At 45.4% G+C, this 19,827-nt stretch overlaps 2 protein-coding genes across 2 annotated transcripts in view; both read left to right on the top strand.

The window, feature by feature from the left end:
- Window positions 1-19,827, top strand: part of SLC9A9 (solute carrier family 9 member A9) — a 3,064,289-nt gene that overhangs the window by 237,191 nt on the left and 2,807,271 nt on the right. The gene's annotated exons all lie outside the window — the stretch shown is intronic.
- The window catches only part of LOC147683239 (uncharacterized), a 64,567-nt gene that overhangs the window by 5,240 nt on the left and 39,500 nt on the right, over window positions 1-19,827 (top strand). The window contains exon 2 of the mRNA XM_086944672.1: window positions 11,197-11,294. Coding sequence (XP_086800798.1) covers window positions 11,197-11,294 — 98 coding nt within the window. The remainder of the gene's footprint in view (window positions 1-11,196; window positions 11,295-19,827) is intronic.

Here is a 19,827-nt window from a genome sequence, read left to right as displayed (position 1 = left end):
ACAACATCCAACATCACTGGCGGTCCCTCTTCAGAAATTACAGGATCAGTGTCAGCACAGGCAATTATGTGTGTAAAGAACGATTGAACGGCATTTTCATCTATTATAATTCACATGTAGATCTTTTGCATTTAAAAGGAATAATTGAGCTTTGAAGCTAGAGTGAAAAATGTAAATACAAAAACCAAATCAGCCTGGTTTAGGCCATTTAAAACGTGTACTATCGGCTCTCTTTTAGGTAAATAAAATTTGCTGATTGTATTTGTTTTAATATGTCATGATTTTGGTGCTATTCACTTTATAGCTTTCTTTGATAAACTAGGCTGATGGCAAGGGCACAATTATGGACCTCGCAAAAGTGGGTACAAAATATCAAATCCCACAATATTGTGAAGATCAGTATGCATTATTCCAGATTGACTATTTTCCGGTGGATCCAATATTATCAGAAGGAAGCTTGCAAAGCATTAGGATATCCTGCTAGATGACACAGTTATACAAAAACACCTTGGAAACACCCAACACCCAACACATCACAAATTGGAAAGCCAGAACTGTCATAGACTTTCTTGGGCAGAGTTATCTGTCTCCATTGAAATGCATGTCCAGGAAAGAGGGCAGGCCTGGCGCCGCGACCCGACCACAGACAACATGACTGCCCTCAAGCACGCCACCCGCAAGCACCACCAGCTGATCCGCACCACCAAGAAGACGACTGGATAACAACGCCCACGACAGCAAGGAACTCTTCAGCGTCGTCAAAGAGCTCTCCAACCCCAGCGCCGGAAACAACAACATCACTCCTTCGCAAGACCTCTTCAACTCTCTTGCCTCGTTCTTCCACCGCAAGATCGCCGACATACACAACAGCTTCGGCGCACCCACCACGCACCCAACCACCGAACCAATGCCCCCCACCACCACCCTCTGCAACTGGACCCCGGTCAGCACCGAAGACACCACCCGTACGATGAACACCATCCATTCCGGATCACCAACCGACCCCTGCCCCTACCACATCTTCAACAAGGCCGACACCATCATCGCACCCCAACTCCGGGACATCATCAACACCTCCTTCCACACTGCCACCTTCCCGGAGAGCTGGAAGCATGCCGAGCTCAGCGCCCTCCTGAAGAAACCCACAGCGGACCCCACCGACCTCAAGAACTTCCGCCCCATCTCGCTCCTCCCTTTTCCTGCCAAAGTCATTGAGAAGACCGTCAACAGACAGCTCGCCGCCTTCCTCGAGACAAATGGATCCCTCGACCCCTCGCAGTCCAGTTTCCGAGCCAACCACAATACCGAAACCGCCCTGATCGCAGCCACCGATGACATAAGATCCCTGCTCGACAACGGGGAAACGGTGGCCCTCATCCTCCTGGACCTCTCCGCAGCATTCAACACTGTCTGCCACCGCAACCTAGTACAGCGCCTCAGCAACATTGGAATCCAAGGAAAGGCACTGGACTGGATCATCTCGTTCCTCGCCGGAAGAACCCAGAGAGTCCGCCTCCCCCCGTTCAGATCCGAGGCCACCAAAGTCATCTGCGGTGCACCACAAGGATCATCACTCAGCCCAACCCTCTTCAACGTCTACATGAGCCCCCTCCCAGCCATCGCAGGCCAACACACCTCAACATCATCTCCTACGCCGACAATACCCAGCTGATCCTATCCCTCACCAACGTCCCCGCCACCACCAGGACCAGCCTACACGAAGGAATGCAAGAGGTCGCCGAGTGGATGAAGAACAGCCGCCTGAAACTGAACTCAGACAAGACGAAAGTCCTCATCCTGGGATCATCCCCCACCACCTGGAACGACTCCTGGTTGCCCCCTGCCCTGGGCACCACTTCCAGGCATACGGACCACGCACGCAACCTGGGCGTCATCCTGGACTCCTCCCTCTCGATGGCCAGACAAGTCAACGCCGTCTCCTCATCGTGCTTCAACACCCTGTGCATGCTACGTATGATCTTCAGATGGATCCCCACCGAGACCAGGAGGACCGTCACCCAGGCACTCGTCACCGGCCGACTGGACTACGGGAACACCCTCTACGCCGGAACCACAGCCAAACTCCAGAAAAGACTCCAACGCATCCAGAACGCCTCCTCACGACTCATCCTGGACATCCCCCGACACAGCCACATCTCCGGCCACCTAAGAGACCCGCACTGGCTCCCCGTCAGCAAGAGGATCACGTTCAGGCTCCTCACCCACGCACACAAAGCCCTCCACGACCAGGGCACCAAGTACCTCAACGACCGCTTGACCTTCTACCCGCCCTCTCGCCAGCTACGATCGACCAGCCACGCCCTAGCCACCGTACCACGCATCCACAGAGCCACCGCCGGAGGAAGATCCTTCTCCTACCTGGCAGCCAAGAACTGGAACTCCCTCCTCATCCACCTTCGGCTGACCCAGGACCATCTCTCCTTCAGGAAGCAACTCAAGACCTGGCTGTTCGAGCAGTAACGGACCCCTCTCCCCCAGCGCCTTGAGACCCTTCCGGGTGAGTAGTGCGCTATACAAATGCTATGATTGATTGATTGATTGGATTCTGTCTATGTGGCAAATGTAAAACTTGTAAGCACTGCAATAGAACCTAGTAGTGTTCTGTATCTCAAAGAAATAGAAAATATGAGACCAGGAAATATATAACCGGTAATTCTGATCATGCTCTCTGTTAGAAATAGGGGTCTCTAGTTGGCAGAGGTCGGTACCTTTGACCAAATAGGGACCCTTGCTTCGAGTCAGTGTAAGGGGGATACACACTTTAGATAACCCCTGCTCACCCTCTTGGTAGCTTGGCACGAGTAGACAGGCTTATCCCAAAGCCAAAGTATAAAGTATTTGTACCAACACTCACAGTAACACAGTAAAAACATCACAAATGGACACCACACCAGTTTAGAAAATTAAAATATCTTTATCTAAACTAAACAAGACCAAAACGACAAAAGTCCAACATACAAAAACTCAGTAGAATGTCTTTAGAAAGGTTGTTGAAAAAATAAACTTGTGGATGATAAATGCGACACTTTAGTCTCAAAGTACCTGGGATGCATAACGCAAAACAAACAAAAGGGGCACAGGAAAGGCAATGTGTTGATTCTTCCTGCGCTACGGTTCATATGCGACAAGATGATGTCTTCATGCGTTGTGACGATCCGGTGCGATGCAAAAAAAGGGAGTCTCTGTTGCGATGTGACAACTTGGAGGTGATGCGTGCACGCCCACTGGCCGTGCGGCAAACTTGGTGGTGTTCGGAGCCGCAACAGGCCCTGCGACACGCTTCCCCAGTAATGCAACGACACCCTTGGTGACTGCGACACACTTCTCAGGTGTTGCGGCAGTGCGCTTCCTCAGCGATGCGACTGCCCTGCGGCACGCTTCTCGGGTGATGCGACAGCACCCTCTGTGGCCGCTGCACGCTTCTCCGGTGGTGCGACAGCGGCTGCGCATTCACGCTTCCAGCTCCCCACAGCAGAAAGGCCTCACACACAGTTACAGGTCCTCTTGGTAGACTGGAACTCCCAACAAGGAAGTTCAGGGAAGCTGGGGTTGAAGTTCTTTTGTGCCTGGGACTTTCAGAAACAGGAGGCCAGCTCTTCTCAGCCCCTTGGAGACTTTTTGTCAGATGGACACAGCACACAGCAAAGTCCTTCTTCAAGCACGGGACACAGCACACAGCAAAGTCCCTTGGTCCTCTCCTCAGTAGAAACAGCAAACTGCAGGCCAACCCCAGACACACTGCAAGGGCAATTCTTCTCCTCAGTCTATTCAGCTGATCTTCTTTGGCAGGGATTCCTCTTGATCACGAAGTAGTCTAACTTTCAAGGGTTTCTGCTCTCATATTTATACCCCAAAAGTCTTTGTTCTCTATGTGTGAGGAGTCCTGGACCAGTTCTGGGTGCACTCTGCCAGTGCACAACTTCTTCTTTTGTCAGTGTGGGCCAGGGTCTTCAGACGCAACACAGGAGGTGGAGCCATATTACACAGGATACAAGTTGTGTCATTTTTAGGTCTCGCCTGTCGATGCGCATGCGCATCGAGCTTGCGAGTCTATGGTGGCTTATCCACTCTTTATCCAACTTGCAAGGAATCGTGGCGATTCCTTGCAGTGCACGAGAAATTTAAGCTCAATGCGCATGCGCATTGAGCTTAAATGCGCGTGCACATGCCCCCAGCCACGGCCGCTAGGCCGTGCCTCCCCTACTCTCCTCCTCCTACTCTCCTCCCCTCGCCGTCTGTTCCCGCACTCCTCCCACACCCCCGCTCCGCCCCCTCCCCTGCCCGCCGTGTCGCATTTCTCCTCCCCCCTCGCCACAGCAATGCCCTCCGCCGGCCGTACTTTCACTTTGACGGCCGCAGGCCGTCTCTCGTGTTTCTCCTCCCCCCTCCCAGTGTACTTTTTTTTTTCTTAAACTTGTTTTCTTTTACAATTATAAAACACAGTCTTTAATTTTCAAAGCGCAACATGCCGAACTTTCACTTAAACAATTGTGGCTGCGTGCCTTTTCTGTATCCGCGGCTCTATGTGTTCACTTTTAAAAAACATCAGGTCTTTATTAAAAGTTCCACTTTCACTTTAGGCATGCCTTTATTTTTCATAATTGGTGCCCCTTGCAGAGCTGATCACTGCTCGTTAACACGCCTTTACTTCTGCACGATGTCTTGCAACTCCTCCCTTGTTAACTGCTTCCCATTCCGAGCAGCTGCTCTTCGCTCCCTCTCCTCGGCCACAACTGCCTCCTCCCTATGCTTCTCCTGTGCCATTGGAGCTTCAAAAGGATGTGACGAGAAAGCTGGTAATTATTTTTTTATCAAGTTTAAAGGCACATTCCTGTCACAATGACAACATGCCATACTTCCGTTTCAAAGGTGGAGCGTGTAGCAGGCCAATGTCCGCAACGTAAATTTATCGAAGCGTCTCGAACAATCAGCGCCCTATTGACTCATAATTAAATGCACCCTATACAGAAAGCGCAGCTGAAACGAGTACTAGTAAAACATTTAATTAGCACATGTAAATCAGCTGCACCCTTACGAGGCTCTGCCATGCTACTGGATTGGACTAATGAACCAAATAACAGTAATTTGTAATAAAAGGCCAGACTCGAGACCTGGAATCCAGATAACAATCCCTCCCCTTCTCTCTCTTCCCTCCGCATTTCTCCTCCCCCCTCCCCTTATCTGCCTTCCCTCCGTCTGTTCCCTCTCCCCGCTCCGCCCCCTCCCCTGCCCGCCGTGTCGCATTTCTCCTCCCCCCTCCCCTTCTCTCTCTTCCCTCCTTTCCCCCACCCTACAGCCATTAACACGGTTTCGTCTTTTTAGTAATTACAATCCTTGCATACTGCAAAAACTGTCCAGCCCACTCTAAACGTCTCGCAGGCCTCCTGAGGTGTTAGGAATTCCCCCAACCCACCTCCTCTCCAGGTAGACGTCTTTCAGTATCATGTATCCCCTTCCCTCCACCACCAGCCGATCACCAACATGCCCTCCACGATGTGTTGCACGCCATGAAAGTGCTTGCTTTTACCAGCTGTCTCCCTTGTGTACTTCTCTCCAGTTGCTCTGTCATCCATGTGCTTCTCCCGGCCCCTTTCCATGTTGCGCTCTCCCTCGTGCACTTCCCTGGTTCTATCTCGTCTGTGTCATTCTCCCAACTCGCTCTATGTTGTTTTCTCACCTATTGCTTCTCTTCTCCACCCGCACCACCCCTTCGCGCCCATTGGCATCGCCAGTGCTTGTTTAATAAGGGATAGCAGGAGTTTGAGCGCAATGTCGCAGGAAACTGACTTGCAGGAGGACATCTACAGGAAGCCATGAAAGACAACATTCCTTGTAGCAGGACGTTTTCTCAGGTAGACCTCCGGTATGTGAGCATGGGTGTATGTATACCTGCCTTAAGTAGGGTTTAGAATCTCTGCGTTTGTCTGCTTTACGTTTGCGATTAATTGACTTTCTTTTTAAAATGTATAAAGGCTTAATTAGACTTATTTCCTTTGTCGCTTCCTTTTTTAAAATTTTATTTAAATGTGTAGTTCTTAGATTTCATAGACCAGACCAGTGTGTGCAGGTTCCTTGCTGTAGGCCAAGTACACCCGCCGCCCCTCCCACACACGCGCCTTCAAATTAATTCGGGGTGAAAACCCATCAGACGACACACTGGCGAACCGTTTCGCATTCAGCCTTACAGACATGTCGGATATTGTTCGGCGCCTAAATGAGTGTTGCCATGGACTCGGCCGTGCTGCTTATTAATCCAGACGGTGCCCTTTGACTCCGGGGCCCAGCTGACGTCAGCCCGATGTCACCCTCACTCACCCTCAACCCCTCACCCTCAACCCCTCACCCTCAACCCCTCACCCTCACCCTCAACCCCTCACCCTCAAACCCTCACCCTCACTCACCCTCAACCCCTCACCCTCACTCACTCACCCTCAACCCCTCACCCACCCACCCTCAATCCCTCACCCTGACTCACTCACCCTCAACCCCTCACCCTCACTCACTCACCCTCACTCACCCTCAACCCCTCCCCCTCGACCCCTCCCCCTCAACCCCTCACCCTCACCCTCACTCACCCTCACTCACCCTCAACCCCTCACCCTCAAACCCTCACTCACCCTCAACCCCTCACCCTCAACCCCTCACTCACCCTCACTCTCACTCATCCTCACTCACCCTCAACCCCTCACCCTCACTCACCCTCAACCCCTCACCCTCACTCACTCACCCTCAACCCCTCACCCTCAACCCCTCACTCACCCTCACTCTCACTCACCCTCACTCAGCCTCAACTACTCCCCCTCACCCTCACTCACCCAAAACCCCTCACCCTCACTCACCCTCACCCTCACTCACCCTCAACACCTCACTCACCCTCACTCACCCTCACCCTCACTCACCCTCAACACCTCACCCTCAACCTCACTCACCCTCACTCACCCTCACCCTCACTCACCCTCACTCACCCTCACTCTCACTCACCCTCAACCCCTCACCCTCAACCCCTCACCCTCACTCACCCTCACTCACCCTCACTCACCCTCACCCACCCTCACCCTCACTCACCCTCACCCTCACACAGTGCAATAGTTCTCAGACCATTTCAGTTAGAGCTTTTAGAAATGTTTATGGCTTTTTTTATTTGTAATACTTTAGCATTGGCTACAGGAAAAAAAAATGCTAAACATTTACAAGAAAAACCCATAAACAATTCTAAAAGCACTAACTCTAATGGTGCGAGACCTATTGCATTTCCAATGCTTGTTATATTACATGTTTATTTTAGGGGAATTATGTTTCTAACAATGGGTACTGATTGGAATTAATGCAAAAAATTAACAGGTTGCCAAAAATGTCTACTTTCTACTTGTGACTATACACCTAGAAAAACTGAGCTAAAGAAAGAAAAGGAACATTGTGTTTTTGTTCAGCTGCTTTAATTATGCTGTGTGCTCTGACTTGCCTTTCCCCCAAGCTGCTGCAGCAGGCATTGTGACGTCAGAACTCAACTGAAATGCATTATCAAAGTTGATTTCTGATGTCATTACTTTATAACAGGTGAGAAGGTGTGTCACATATCACTTATTATAAAGATATTAGAAATAGATTTGTATACAGGGTTTGCAGAATCCTATGCATTATATATGTGTGTGTATTCATTTATGTATATATGTGTAGAGAGAGAGATATGTAAGGGGTAACTGTGTAATTGTCAGAGTCCAATTTTTCGACAATAGTATTCTTTGGGAACGACACAATGCTCTAAAGGGGCCCACCTCCTAGCACCACCAGTTTTGTGTTACTATATGTAAACAGGCATTTCTGTGGCCAGACAATGGGAAGTTTTTGGGGAAGGGATCAGCAGGGAAGGAGATCTGTGGAAACAGAAACAACAGAGGTTACTCCATGCATCTCACCTATGAACTTGAATCGCCCTGTTAGCAGGGTCTACCAATTTCTGAACTTCTGGAAAAAACCTCAATCAGTAGACTCTCGAACATATCATTGAGGATCAGCTTAAAGCCTTACCATTGTATGGTCCGTTCGAGAGCATATGTGTTGACAAGATTCACAATCCTAGTTGTCTCCCTTAGAAATAGAGTTCTGGCTCTTATCTACAGTTCTAGACAGTCTTGTCGACTATCTGCTAGAAGGCCTCCACAAATGTCTCGGATTTTGTGTTCCCAGAGCCTTTTCTCTTGGAATAGGTTTCTATATCAAAAGGTCTTTACACTGCCATAAATCGTGTCCAAAACTCTTTGCAACAGGCTACCAAGTTCCTAAAGTTCTAAGACTTAGGGGCACATGCATCAATCTCCAATTTTACGATTTCTAAATAGCGAATTTTACCGATTCGCTATTTAGAAATCGCAAAATGCAATGCATAAAGGATTTGCATAAAAAATGTGATTCCTTAAAATTCCTTAATTGCGAGTCGCAAATTGCGAGTCGCAATTAAGGAATTGATTCCCATTCATTCCTATGGACCTAGAGGCCCACGGGAATCAATGGTAATTGCATGCACAATTTGCAAGCACCCAATAGGTACCTCGCAAATTGCGCATGCACTTTCAAGTGTGCCGAATGAACACCCTTTTGCACCCCTGAAATTGTTATGTACACCCATGTTGCACACACACATGCCCCAAGGGCATGTGTCTGTGTAACATGTAATCAGTACTACATTCTATTGTGTGTGCGAAACATCAGGGGTATCGTCAGGATCAATACTTTTATGGGCTTTTAACATTGCGTCCCATTCCAGGGAGATTGGGTTTTTCTGTAGACCCCAGGCCTCTTTCCTACACAGAGCTGCACTTTCGGCCCCTGCCCATCTGGTCAGTTCACCATGCCGACTTGCAATATATATATAACATATCATCTATCCGGAAAGAGAAATAAGCCACACAATTAGTTTCAAAGTTCACATGTTTATTTCCTTAAGTTATCAACATTGATAGCAATGTAGAATCTGAAACACAATTCTAAATGCGCATTTTATTTCTACAGTTTTTTTTAACAATCATCATCTTTGTGTACTGATATGATGCTGTGAGTCATAAATGTCTACCCAGATACAAAACGGAAAGGGCTACTTCTCTGAAAGAATATTTATTTTATGCACAAGATCTTATGTTTTCATACTATTCGCTTACTTTCCTGATCTTCTGTTTGCTGCTTGACGTATATAACGATTCGTACTATTGTGAGATTTGAGTGTTTTTAAACTTTTGACCAGATAAATGTAAAAAAAGAATTCTAAAGAACAAAACCACTCAGTTAGCAATGGGCACCTTCCTGTTATACTGATTGTTACAGAGAGGTCATTTAATTTATTGACAAGCATACCAAATCGCCTTTGCTTGTTTTTCGCATCCATAGCTTTTAGGGCATCCTAGGTAGGAAAGACAAGTTTTAGAAAACTAAAAGATGAGACTGTAGATAAAGGAATAAGAAGTAACCAACACTGTTCTCATAACAGCTCATATTTACAACCACTTATTTAATTCTCAAATGTGCATTAAATCAATAATGCATGCAGTCAGCATTGCGAACTTGAGTGTTATTTACATAAGAAAATCTGAACATAGATTATGCCGATATCCGAGAAGGCAGATATAACTTATTTTTTAATGTTTTTTTTAACATGTCTTATTGATATATTTCAAAAAATGCTTATCTTACTTGATGGGGCATACCCGGTCAGTATTCATCATTGCGACAAAGACATCTAACAATAGAGACTTACTACAGCATTATGCAACTTATGTACAAAATTGTAATAAGCCTTAGTTTATCTTAGAGATTAGTTTGCTTTTGATATTATTAATGGAGTACATTGGAAGAAGTCTGTATTCGTACAAAAGTAAGAATAGCTTGAGATGGATATTTCATTTGCTGAAGACCCTCAACCAAATATATTTATGTGTGTGTAGGGAAATTGTATGCAGCAGATTTGAAATACATTCATTGATAAATCTGAGAAATGTTCCTTTTTTTGTTATTTTTGAGAACTTACCAACTATGTTTTACCTATGAATTATGTAGACTGTCTGTAGATCGTGTATTGTGTAATGGTTTGCCAAAATCTAAGTACAGTAGAATCTGTAAATTACCAAACTGACTCTGATAACTCTAAAGAATTTGCTGTAGTTGGTTCAAATTAATTGTGCTCCGTAGCAGGCAAAGTTCTACTTCAGAGTTGTAGTGCTCATGTTTGTGTTGTTTCAGTTGTAATTATGTATAAGTTTGTGTCCAAGCTAATAGGCGCATGTAGGAAACTGGCTCTTTATTTACTATATCAAAAAGAGGTATACTGTACATAGAATCCAGGTATTCACATGTAAGTGGACAGGGGCTTGCTCTAGCAATTCCAAGGTGCTCTTCTAGGGGGTAGTGTGGTCGAGCAGCCTTAAGCTTATCACAGAGAAAAGTGTTAGAGTTCTGCAAAATACACACACAATCTATAAATGATGCACACAACTTCTTTAGGAGATCCACACACATTTATAAAAATAACAGAAATCTTTATATATATTATGGCACCAGAATCAATACTATCAAGGAAGTACGTTTCAAAATAGAAATACTTTACATTTTCAAAAGTCAACACTGCAATTTTCAGTAGCTGCAATGTAATCCTATGGGAGGAAAAACAAATACAGAATACAGATGGAATTCAGTGACTTATGGGTTCAATCTCCTGGATTTGGGGTGAGTACTGGGGAAAGTCCAAGGTAGCATCAAGAGGTCACAGCGTGTGGCACTGGGGCGGACGGGTGCAGAGGTGTAATACAGCACTGGGTGCCCAATGTTAGTCTAAGGGGATCTGTCTCCATGAAAAGAGGCTGCAGGTTTGGACTAGGAGGCCAGTCAGGCTGGAACAACAGGGAGGGCTCAGGCCTTATGATGGGGGGACACCTTTGATCTTCTTCTCCGTGTACCAGGAGTGACAGGTGCAGAGATGTCCTTAGGCATCTGGTTTCTGTCACAGGGAGCATTAGCATTAGCGGTCCAGGGGCCTGCAAACAGTGAGCAAGTTCAAGGTGGGCTTTGTCTCTGGAGGGCTGAGGGGCCACGCTGGCACCATTGGCCCACTTCAGCTCAGACCAGGTGGCTCGGGTGCCATAGTGCTTTCCGGTGTCTGGTCTTTGCAGTGTTCTATGGTACCTGTAGGGTGCAGTGGGACAGTTCCACTGCTCCACTGGAGTTCCTGAGTCTTTGGAGAAGTGCTGGCAGTCATCCCAAGCTTTAGAGGATCAGCAGCTTGGAGGGTAAGACGACTTTAGCACAATTGTCGAGAATAGGCTAACAGGCCGGCAGGGTTGGTACCAGGTAAGTTGTTTCTTTTCTTGTTTTTGCTTTTCACGGCTCTTCAGTCCTTTTTCTTCTTCTGGTCGGCAGGATCTGATTTGCTGTTGCCAGGAGCTCCCCTGAATACTGATTTTTGGGGAGCTAGGGGAGTGTAGATTAGTAGCCAATAGGCTACCTACCCCTGGGAACACTACGCTCCCTTTTAATCAGAAAAGGAGCTTGCAGGCCAGTGGACATAAATATTGCATAGGGCAATGTTGTTTTCATAAAATAAAGACCCTATATGTCCAGCTTCAAGTTTAAGTAGATCCAGAGGAAAACATATACACTTTCCATTCAAAGAACTAAGATATATTTTGAGCAGTGCACCATCATTTTGCATGCCTGTCTGACGTCCTATTATTTTTCTCCTTCTTTTGGTTCATAATTTTCATATAAGGATGACTAACCTACTGGGGATCAGCCAGTGCAAAAGCTGTTCCACCAAATAAATAAATCTATCCTTTTAAAGGCCATAAGGAAGTGACAACAACAAAATTGCAGAAGGTTTCTTGTCCCACAAGTCTTTATTGCTAGTGCTGCTGTATTGGGAAGCATGGACATTCTTTTTCAGAACCCAGATTTCATGAAGAGGTTCACTGCGTTGGAGATATAATTCTTTAGTTCATTCAGCAACACTTTAGAAAAGGTGTTTGTTGGAGGACTGGGAATATCACAGAAATACCAGTCTTTGGGATCATTCCAGTCTTCCTTTTGGGAACAAGCAGGAATAAAACTCCTTACCAACATGTGGGAGAAGGACAAACAAAGTCACAATTTCAATCATGTGGTTCAGTGCATTTAAATAGTTCCAAAGGTCGCTATTAAGATCACTATTTGAGAGAGAGGGAATGAAGAGGAAAACCGCAAGGTGATTCATTTGTCCATATTGATGTCCTTGCACATATTTTGCTTGAATTACCTGTTGCATTTGAAACAGTTGATTATTCCTTTCCTGTTAACAGCTTGGTATAAGAAGAATTCATAGACTATGCCATACCTTGACTATTATTCTTCCTTGAAAGATTGATACCATAGCATCTTTGTGCTTCCTTTTACATATGATAGATTGGCTTATCTCTGATCCCCAACCTCTGCAATGTAATCTTTCATCTGGTAACTTCACTCTGTTCTGTGGTCAATTTGTAAGTAAGCCTTTAACTTTCTGGATGATACTTGATAAAATCAGTAGCAAAAACTCACAAATGGAAGGACGATTGTGAGTTGAACAAGAAACTGTATTTCCCTGGATGAAATCTATTTTTCCTAATTTTAATGCCCTGGTGAAATATATGTATTAAGGTCTCTAATCTTCCTGTCTGTTCTTGGTCAAAGTGGTTAAGGACTGAGATTTATTGACTGACAGGAGTCTCACAATACCTCAAATCAAGGACCTCTTCTGAAAAGCACCAACTTTACGTGGGCTTCTATCCCCATCAGATCCTACCTATCCAAGCTCCAGCTGTACAGAAAGTTCTCACTTCTGCACAGGGAAGTTTTAAATTCCAGCCAAGGTATCAGAAACCTCTTAATACATGTTGTTTTCCCAAAAGAATGCCAACCGTTCATCTGCCCTAGCCTCTAGTCATCTCCCAAGATGCCACTCATGGTGGATGAGTTCTGTGTAGAAATGTAGAATAACATAACAACATGAGGATATGCTTCTTGATTAAAGTTTTGAAGTGTTATAGATTTAACCACATGGCTGCTGGGCGTTTCCCCCCCCCCCCTGTGCTGGAAAATGCCATTTTAGTGGCACCATGACGAGCTGAGCTCGTCATCAGCACACGACACCCGTGGGTGATGACGAGCTCAGCTCGTCATCAGCATCGAAAGGGTTAAGTATGAGAACTTACCTTCCCTTTAGTTTACTTTGATTAAGTGCAGATATCAGCTATACTCCTGCCATTACTAGTTTATTGTGAGCTTTTTCCCTTTTAATAAGAACACAATGGCAAATGATTGAAGGATGTCTTAACTGTATTGTTATTTAGAAATAATTCCTAGTCTTACTTCCTTCTCTTTATATTTGCTTGGAGTATATACTTAATCTGAATCAAGTCCATTATCCTTTTAAATGCAACAATTGGACTCTTTTCAGACCAAAAACTATATAAATCAATCTTTGTGTTTTGTTTGATGTGCTTAAATGGCTTACACTATTAAAACAATCTGCGTTTATGTAATTATATATTTCATTCTGAAACTTCAATTAAACAAGAATTTATTTTATGCCCACTTGGCGGGTGGGTGATATATCAGTGTACTCCTGAACAATTATTGAGGATGGTACAAGAATAAGGTGTCGACAGCATGGAACTGCGTAATGTAACTTAACTTTGGGGAGGGCCCTTGGCAGAGGGTAGAAAAGGAGCAGTAAGTAGACACTTTTAAAAATCGCCACTAAAGGAATAATAGAGAGCATACATTCTCCTCAGGTGTGACACAGTCGACAGTTAGTGCAAATATAAGCCATCTGCAAAAAACATGCGGGGTCATGGCTAGAAAGGGAAACTTGGTGACATCCACCTTAAGGTCCGCAAACTGAGAAAGCAACTGATTCCATTTCCGAGTTAGCAGACTGTGTTGAAGCCCTCTAGCCTCCTCCATATAAAGGGCCACTGCTTTAGCCCCTGCCCGTAAACTTGCAGTACTCCTCCAAGCTGCACTACAGGGGGCTATCGTACTGTTTCATTTATGTGTGATTGCCCGCTTCGCCAGCACTAGGGCCTGGTCCATGGAATGGATGGGCGTCTTTTTTTCTCTTTCATCACTTGTAAATCCTCTGAACTCTTGCCTCCCGGTAGTCCTGTGGTGTCTGAGATCTTCTGTGTGACCTCGACCAATACGTCCGCAGACTCTGACAATCCCACAGCACATGTTTGAGTTCCATTGCTGGGGACGTACAGTGGATGCCTCTGGAAATATTCTATGAAACTGTTGGGGGTAGCATATGACCTGTGCAATATATAAACAAGTATAAGTTGCAGTGTGCATTACAGGGAACCCTACGGGGGTACTCCAGAGCGCCTGACAGTTCCTTGGCGTGTAAACCCCTTGCCGAATCCGCCTCCCAGGTCTCCTAAAAGTATTGTAGCAGAATTTGGGAATGAGCGACTAGTGCCCTGTACAGCCAACTGACAAGTTATCTGCCAGTAACCAAGGTATTAAAGGAATGTATGAGGCAGTGGGTGGTAGGCTCAGAGTTTTCCACTTGCCAGGTGTTGTGGAGGAAGTGAAGGAGTAGGCCATAAACCAAAAATTGTCCTCTGTGGAGGTCATATTGTTCCATGTTGGCCTCAAATGAAAGCAACTGTCCATCCTGAAAAAGGTCTCTTAAGGTGGAAAGACCCACTTGGTCCCATACTTGTAGCTCTAGCCTTGATAAAATACTGGAAGCCTTAGGGAGGCCCAGGAGCGGAATGGTGGAGGTATAGGAAGGTAGATTCGTAGTCAGCTGACAGCTTCTGGTAAGACAATGTAAAGCTGCCCACAGTAGGTGGGGAAGGTCTCTTGTAGGGCCAGTACCGCCATCTGCTCCAGAGGAGGGGGGTTGAGAACACTCATATCTTCTCAATGGTGACCCATTTGCTGGTGGGAAGCCATTGTAACTGAGCGGACAAATGATACAATTAAAATTGGGGGCTCTGAGGCCCCCATGGTGTGGCGGAAGCTGTAAATTGGTAATGCAGCAGTGACAATTGTGCCAGATAAGGTCACCCAGCAGGTTATCAAGGTTGCAAAATAATTTCTGCCAATTAATTATTGTGAGGTTAGCAAAATGATAAAGAAGTCTTGGAAGCACCACCTTCTTAGAAGTACAGTGCTGCCCAAGATGGAGATTGAGAGGTACCACCAAAAGGGGAGTGCCTGTAGTGTTGACGTTGGTGTTGATACTGCAGTCAACACTGAGGGAATAGCAAATTGTACCATGATACAAAGGAGGAAAATTATCTGAGTTATGATGTAGTGTCTGACCATACCCTTTTCCTTGCCCAGACTTTTTTTCATGACCTCCTCTACCATTTATCAGACATTCCTAATGTTCCTTTTTGTATAAAATTCCATTCCAGCCCATTGATTACACTTTATCCGGCCGAGCCGGAGATTACGGCTCGAGCTGGAGAGTACGGCCTTAGCCAGAGAGTAGGGTCCGGGTGCGGAGATTCCGGCCAGACTGCTGACGTAAAGTTAGGAGTCGTATGTGATTTCTGTGAATACCAAAAATCTTAAGTGCCTTCTGTGAATACCAGAAGTAGTACTGCGGACGTAAAGTTTGGAGTCTTATGTGATTTCTGTGAATACCAAAAAACTTAAGTGCCTTCTGTGAATACCAGAAGTAGTAAGTTTAGGATTTTGTCTCAGATTAGTTCTGTGAAGCAACCCCATAGTGTTTCCCTTATTTGGAATGGGGGATTCTCCAGGTCCTCCCAGAGAACTGTGTGTGTGTGGTGAGGGGCTCCATTGTAATTATGAATAGAAGAAGGGAGAGAAGGAATCCTCGTCTAGTACTCCTCCTAACTGATATAGGTTTGGAGATCAAGCCCATAGAGTGTATTCTTACAGTGGGATTGTATACAGAAGCCAAATTAGCCAGATAGTGCGGGTACCAAAGCCAAAGTGGCTCAGACCCATGAACAAGTAATCCCAGGATAAGGAATCAAAAGCCTTTTATAGATCTTCATAAAAGATTAAAGATCATTTAGGCCTCAATGGCTTAGTCCTCAAATGGTTCACCTCCTTTTTCCAACACAGAACCCAGCAAATAAAAATTCACGACTGCCTTTCTAAACCTTTGCCCATCACCCTGGGTGTCCCCCAGGGTTCTATTCTCCCTCCCTCTCTTTTCAACCTTATTCTTAAGCAAGCAGGAATCAATTACCACCTCTACGCCGATGACCCTCAACTTTATCATAAGATTAAATCCAGCTCTGATGTGCTACACACCATTGATACCTTGACTACGTTACAATCCTGGTTCCACTACAATCACCTCAATCTCAACCCCAAAAAAACTGAAATCATTATTTTCTCCCCTCAAAACAACTCTCTTCCCACCCAATCCTGGATCTCGGACCTTACAACAATCAACTGCTCTCTAACCATATCCAACTCAGTTAAATCCCACGGAATTAACATTGAGCAGAACCTTACTCTTATCACCCACATAAAAAATGTGGTCAAAAGCTCGTTCTCCATCACCTCAAGAAATTAAAACCCTACATTCCTGCAGATTACTTTAAATCAGTTGTCTAATCCCTGGTCCTGTCAAAAATCGACTATGGTAACTCCATTCTCTCTGAAATACCTAAAGGCCACTTAGCCCCAATCAAATCTGTTCTTAACCTCGCTGCTAGGCTCATTACAGACCTCAAACGGTTCAATCACATCACCCCTGCTCTTAAAGCCCTCAAATGGCTTCAAATTGAAGGCAGATCTACCTAAGGACCGCTTGCACTCTGTACAAAGCCCTGCATCAACACACCCCGCTGTACCTCTCAGATAAACTCCACAAAGCGGGCTGCTCTCTAGCACTGTCCCTCCTCTGTTAAACAAGAAATCCACACAATCACGCTCCTTCTCCGGAAATGCGTCTACCATCTGGAATTTACACACTAAAGAACTTTGTTGCAACCGCTTCTACTTCAGCTTAAAAAAATACCTCAAACTACACCTTCTGGGGTCCTCAACCCGGTTTCCTACTGTTTAGGGTCCCCCTTCTAATCTCCTGACTCCCTTTCTCCCCCCTTTTTCACTTCTTCCTTTTTTCTACTTCCTTTCTCCCACTAATCCCTCTCATAGGCCCTGCTTGACCTACTTGGTATTTCCTTACCTATCCCCCCACAGCCTCACTCCATTCTTACATCCTTCCCCCCTCTTCTCTATCCTCTCCTTTTCTACGCTAGCCTCTCTTTTCATGACTTGCTGTTGCCTATCGCAATTTATGTAATTAGATCATGTAAATTGAGCTGTTATTTACTGTTTTAATTGGTTTTGAATGCTACCTCATTGTACTTTTGCTATATTGTAATTCTTACTCATTAACCCATGTAAAGGGCTCTGATACCCTTGGGTCCAGCCAGCGCTATATAAAACCTTTTAAATAAAATAAAATAAAATAAGGGGTACTTCAACCCTGTCTCAGGTGCTACTTCACCCTGCCCACAGCCCTTTGCATAGTAGTCCATTCCTTGAGACCATTGTGCTGTTGAGCTGGCCATATTAAGTCGCCAGTGGTGGGTGATGTCTTTCTTCGCGACTAATAGCCTCAGTGCCACAAAAAGTTTTGTCCCCCCCCCCACTTATCCGTTAAACCCAAAAGTACCATTCTGGAATCAGGTTCAAATGTCCTGCCCATAATTTGGGGCAATATAGTATTTATTAAAAACTGGTACCTCTGTATAGCTGGACAATCCCATACCCTGTGATAAAAGGGTCCTAGTCCTTTTTTTAATCCTAGACAATGAGGGTCCATCCCATCTCTCATCTTGCTTAGTTCCCAGGCAGTGTCAGCCAAATGACCCACCTCGCGTCCCCATTTGTCGGACAGTTGTGTGAGGGGACTTGGATAATAATTACTAGTGTCTGGCATAATCTTGAAACACCTTTCTTACCCAGCTCAACATTCTTAGTTTATATTCTAAGATGGCACCAAGGCTTCCTGCGCGTGCATCTAGGGCATGTCGCACCTTGTACATATCAAACGTTACCACTAATTGTGTGAATGACTTCAGGTGATCACCAACTTGGAGATACCTATTAGGTCCCAAGACCGGAAGTCACAGAAGTCTTTCGTATGCCGTAGCCAGGTACCGTTCTACTACGGGGTGTCTGCAGTTAGAGTACCCACCCATGCAATTCATCGGCGTGGGTGCTAGAAACATAATGTAATGTTTTTAGCCTATAGGGACTCCTGATATCTGTGTGGACTATAACGCAGGTTAAAGATGCCATAGTCTTCAATACAGTCCAGCTCAGGGCTAACACATGGGGTGTCCCAATCTACGAATACCCAATTTGAGCCTGTCTGCTCACCCATATAAATGTTGTGATTGCCAGTTGTAACATGTGAAACGTGGCCATTGGAATATCGTATAGCTAATTCGGCAGCACATGGATCAGACGAGGGAGCAAAATCATCTTGAACAGGGCTTCTGTTCCGGCAACACTGAGGGGAAAAGAGGTCCAAGCCTCCGTATCGGACCTAGCACAGGATAACAGAGTTCTGTATAAAGTTCCCAGTCCCGCCGACGAGTCATGGCAATGTGCATGCCTAGCTTCTTGAAGTAATCTGTTGATTTTTGCAACACTGTCACTATTTTGATGTTGCTATGGTTTCCTGTCACCAGCATATATACTGATTTATCCCAGTTAACAGTGAGGCGAGAGGTTTCACCGTACACTTGCAACATTTGCACTAGTCTGGGTAAGGTGAACCCTGGATCTTGAATGTACATACGGATACCATCTGCATATAGCGAAATTCTGTCTACCTTCAGCGTGTCCCACCTAAACCCCTTGATCTGTGTGTGTTGCCGCACCCATTTCACTAGTGGTTCCACAGTCAACACAAATAAAAGGGGTGAAAGAGGGTACCCCTGTATCGCTCCTCACTGTATATCAAAGAGGGAAGAGAGGACTCCTTTGACACTAGCCATTGCCCAGACACCAACATATAAGGCTTGGACGCACTTTTGAAAGAGTGGCCCAAAGTTCATTAGTAATGAGTGTTCTCCCCTAGTGCTATGTGATTATAAGGGAAAGGCACCACTTGCATTTTGCTACAAAGGGCCATTTGTGAATGGAGCATCTTTGGGTGAGAAATCTCTGTAATCCCAAGTGATGCGAAGAGGTTATTGAAATATTTAAGGTTGAACCTATTGTCTTGTGGAATTGGTATTACTGTCTTTTGATTTGATGGTACTTATAAGAGTCCACTAAGAAGAAAGATAGCCATCACTCCTGGAAGACGTCGATCTGCTGCAGTCCAAGATCTAGCATGGACATTGTCTATTTATTCCTGATCAAATTATATGTGTTGAATAACACATTTTAATAAAATGCAGTTGTGGAACTGTCATCTGATCTGGTAACCCTAATGCTTTTCCTACAAGCGGTTAAAATCATATCTACATAGGTGCCATTTAGACTAACACAATAAAGTCAATGCAAGCAGATTGCTGACAATTAATAGATAAATGAATGGCATACTGCCTCACTAAAGACACTCTTCATCTGGCTCATTTACATTTCCAGTATTGGCAAATTTCCAAGAGGAGCTTGCCAACCCTCATTAGCCCAGGACACCTGTGTAAGGTCACCATGCTCTGAACAAGTTGCCGATTTCAAAGTTTATGCAAAAGTAGCATCATCTGTATTCTGCACTCACCTGTCAGCCCTTCAGGCTTTTGGTATCACATATGGGATGTGCTGCATGTATGAGGCCAAAGAAGG

Source organism: Lissotriton vulgaris, chromosome 11, assembly GCF_964263255.1.
Source record: "Lissotriton vulgaris chromosome 11, aLisVul1.2, whole genome shotgun sequence".
Classification (NCBI taxonomy): domain Eukaryota; kingdom Metazoa; phylum Chordata; class Amphibia; order Caudata; family Salamandridae; genus Lissotriton; species Lissotriton vulgaris.
The sequence above is the reverse complement of the archived record's forward strand: the minus strand, read 5'-3'. Positions and strand labels throughout refer to the sequence as shown.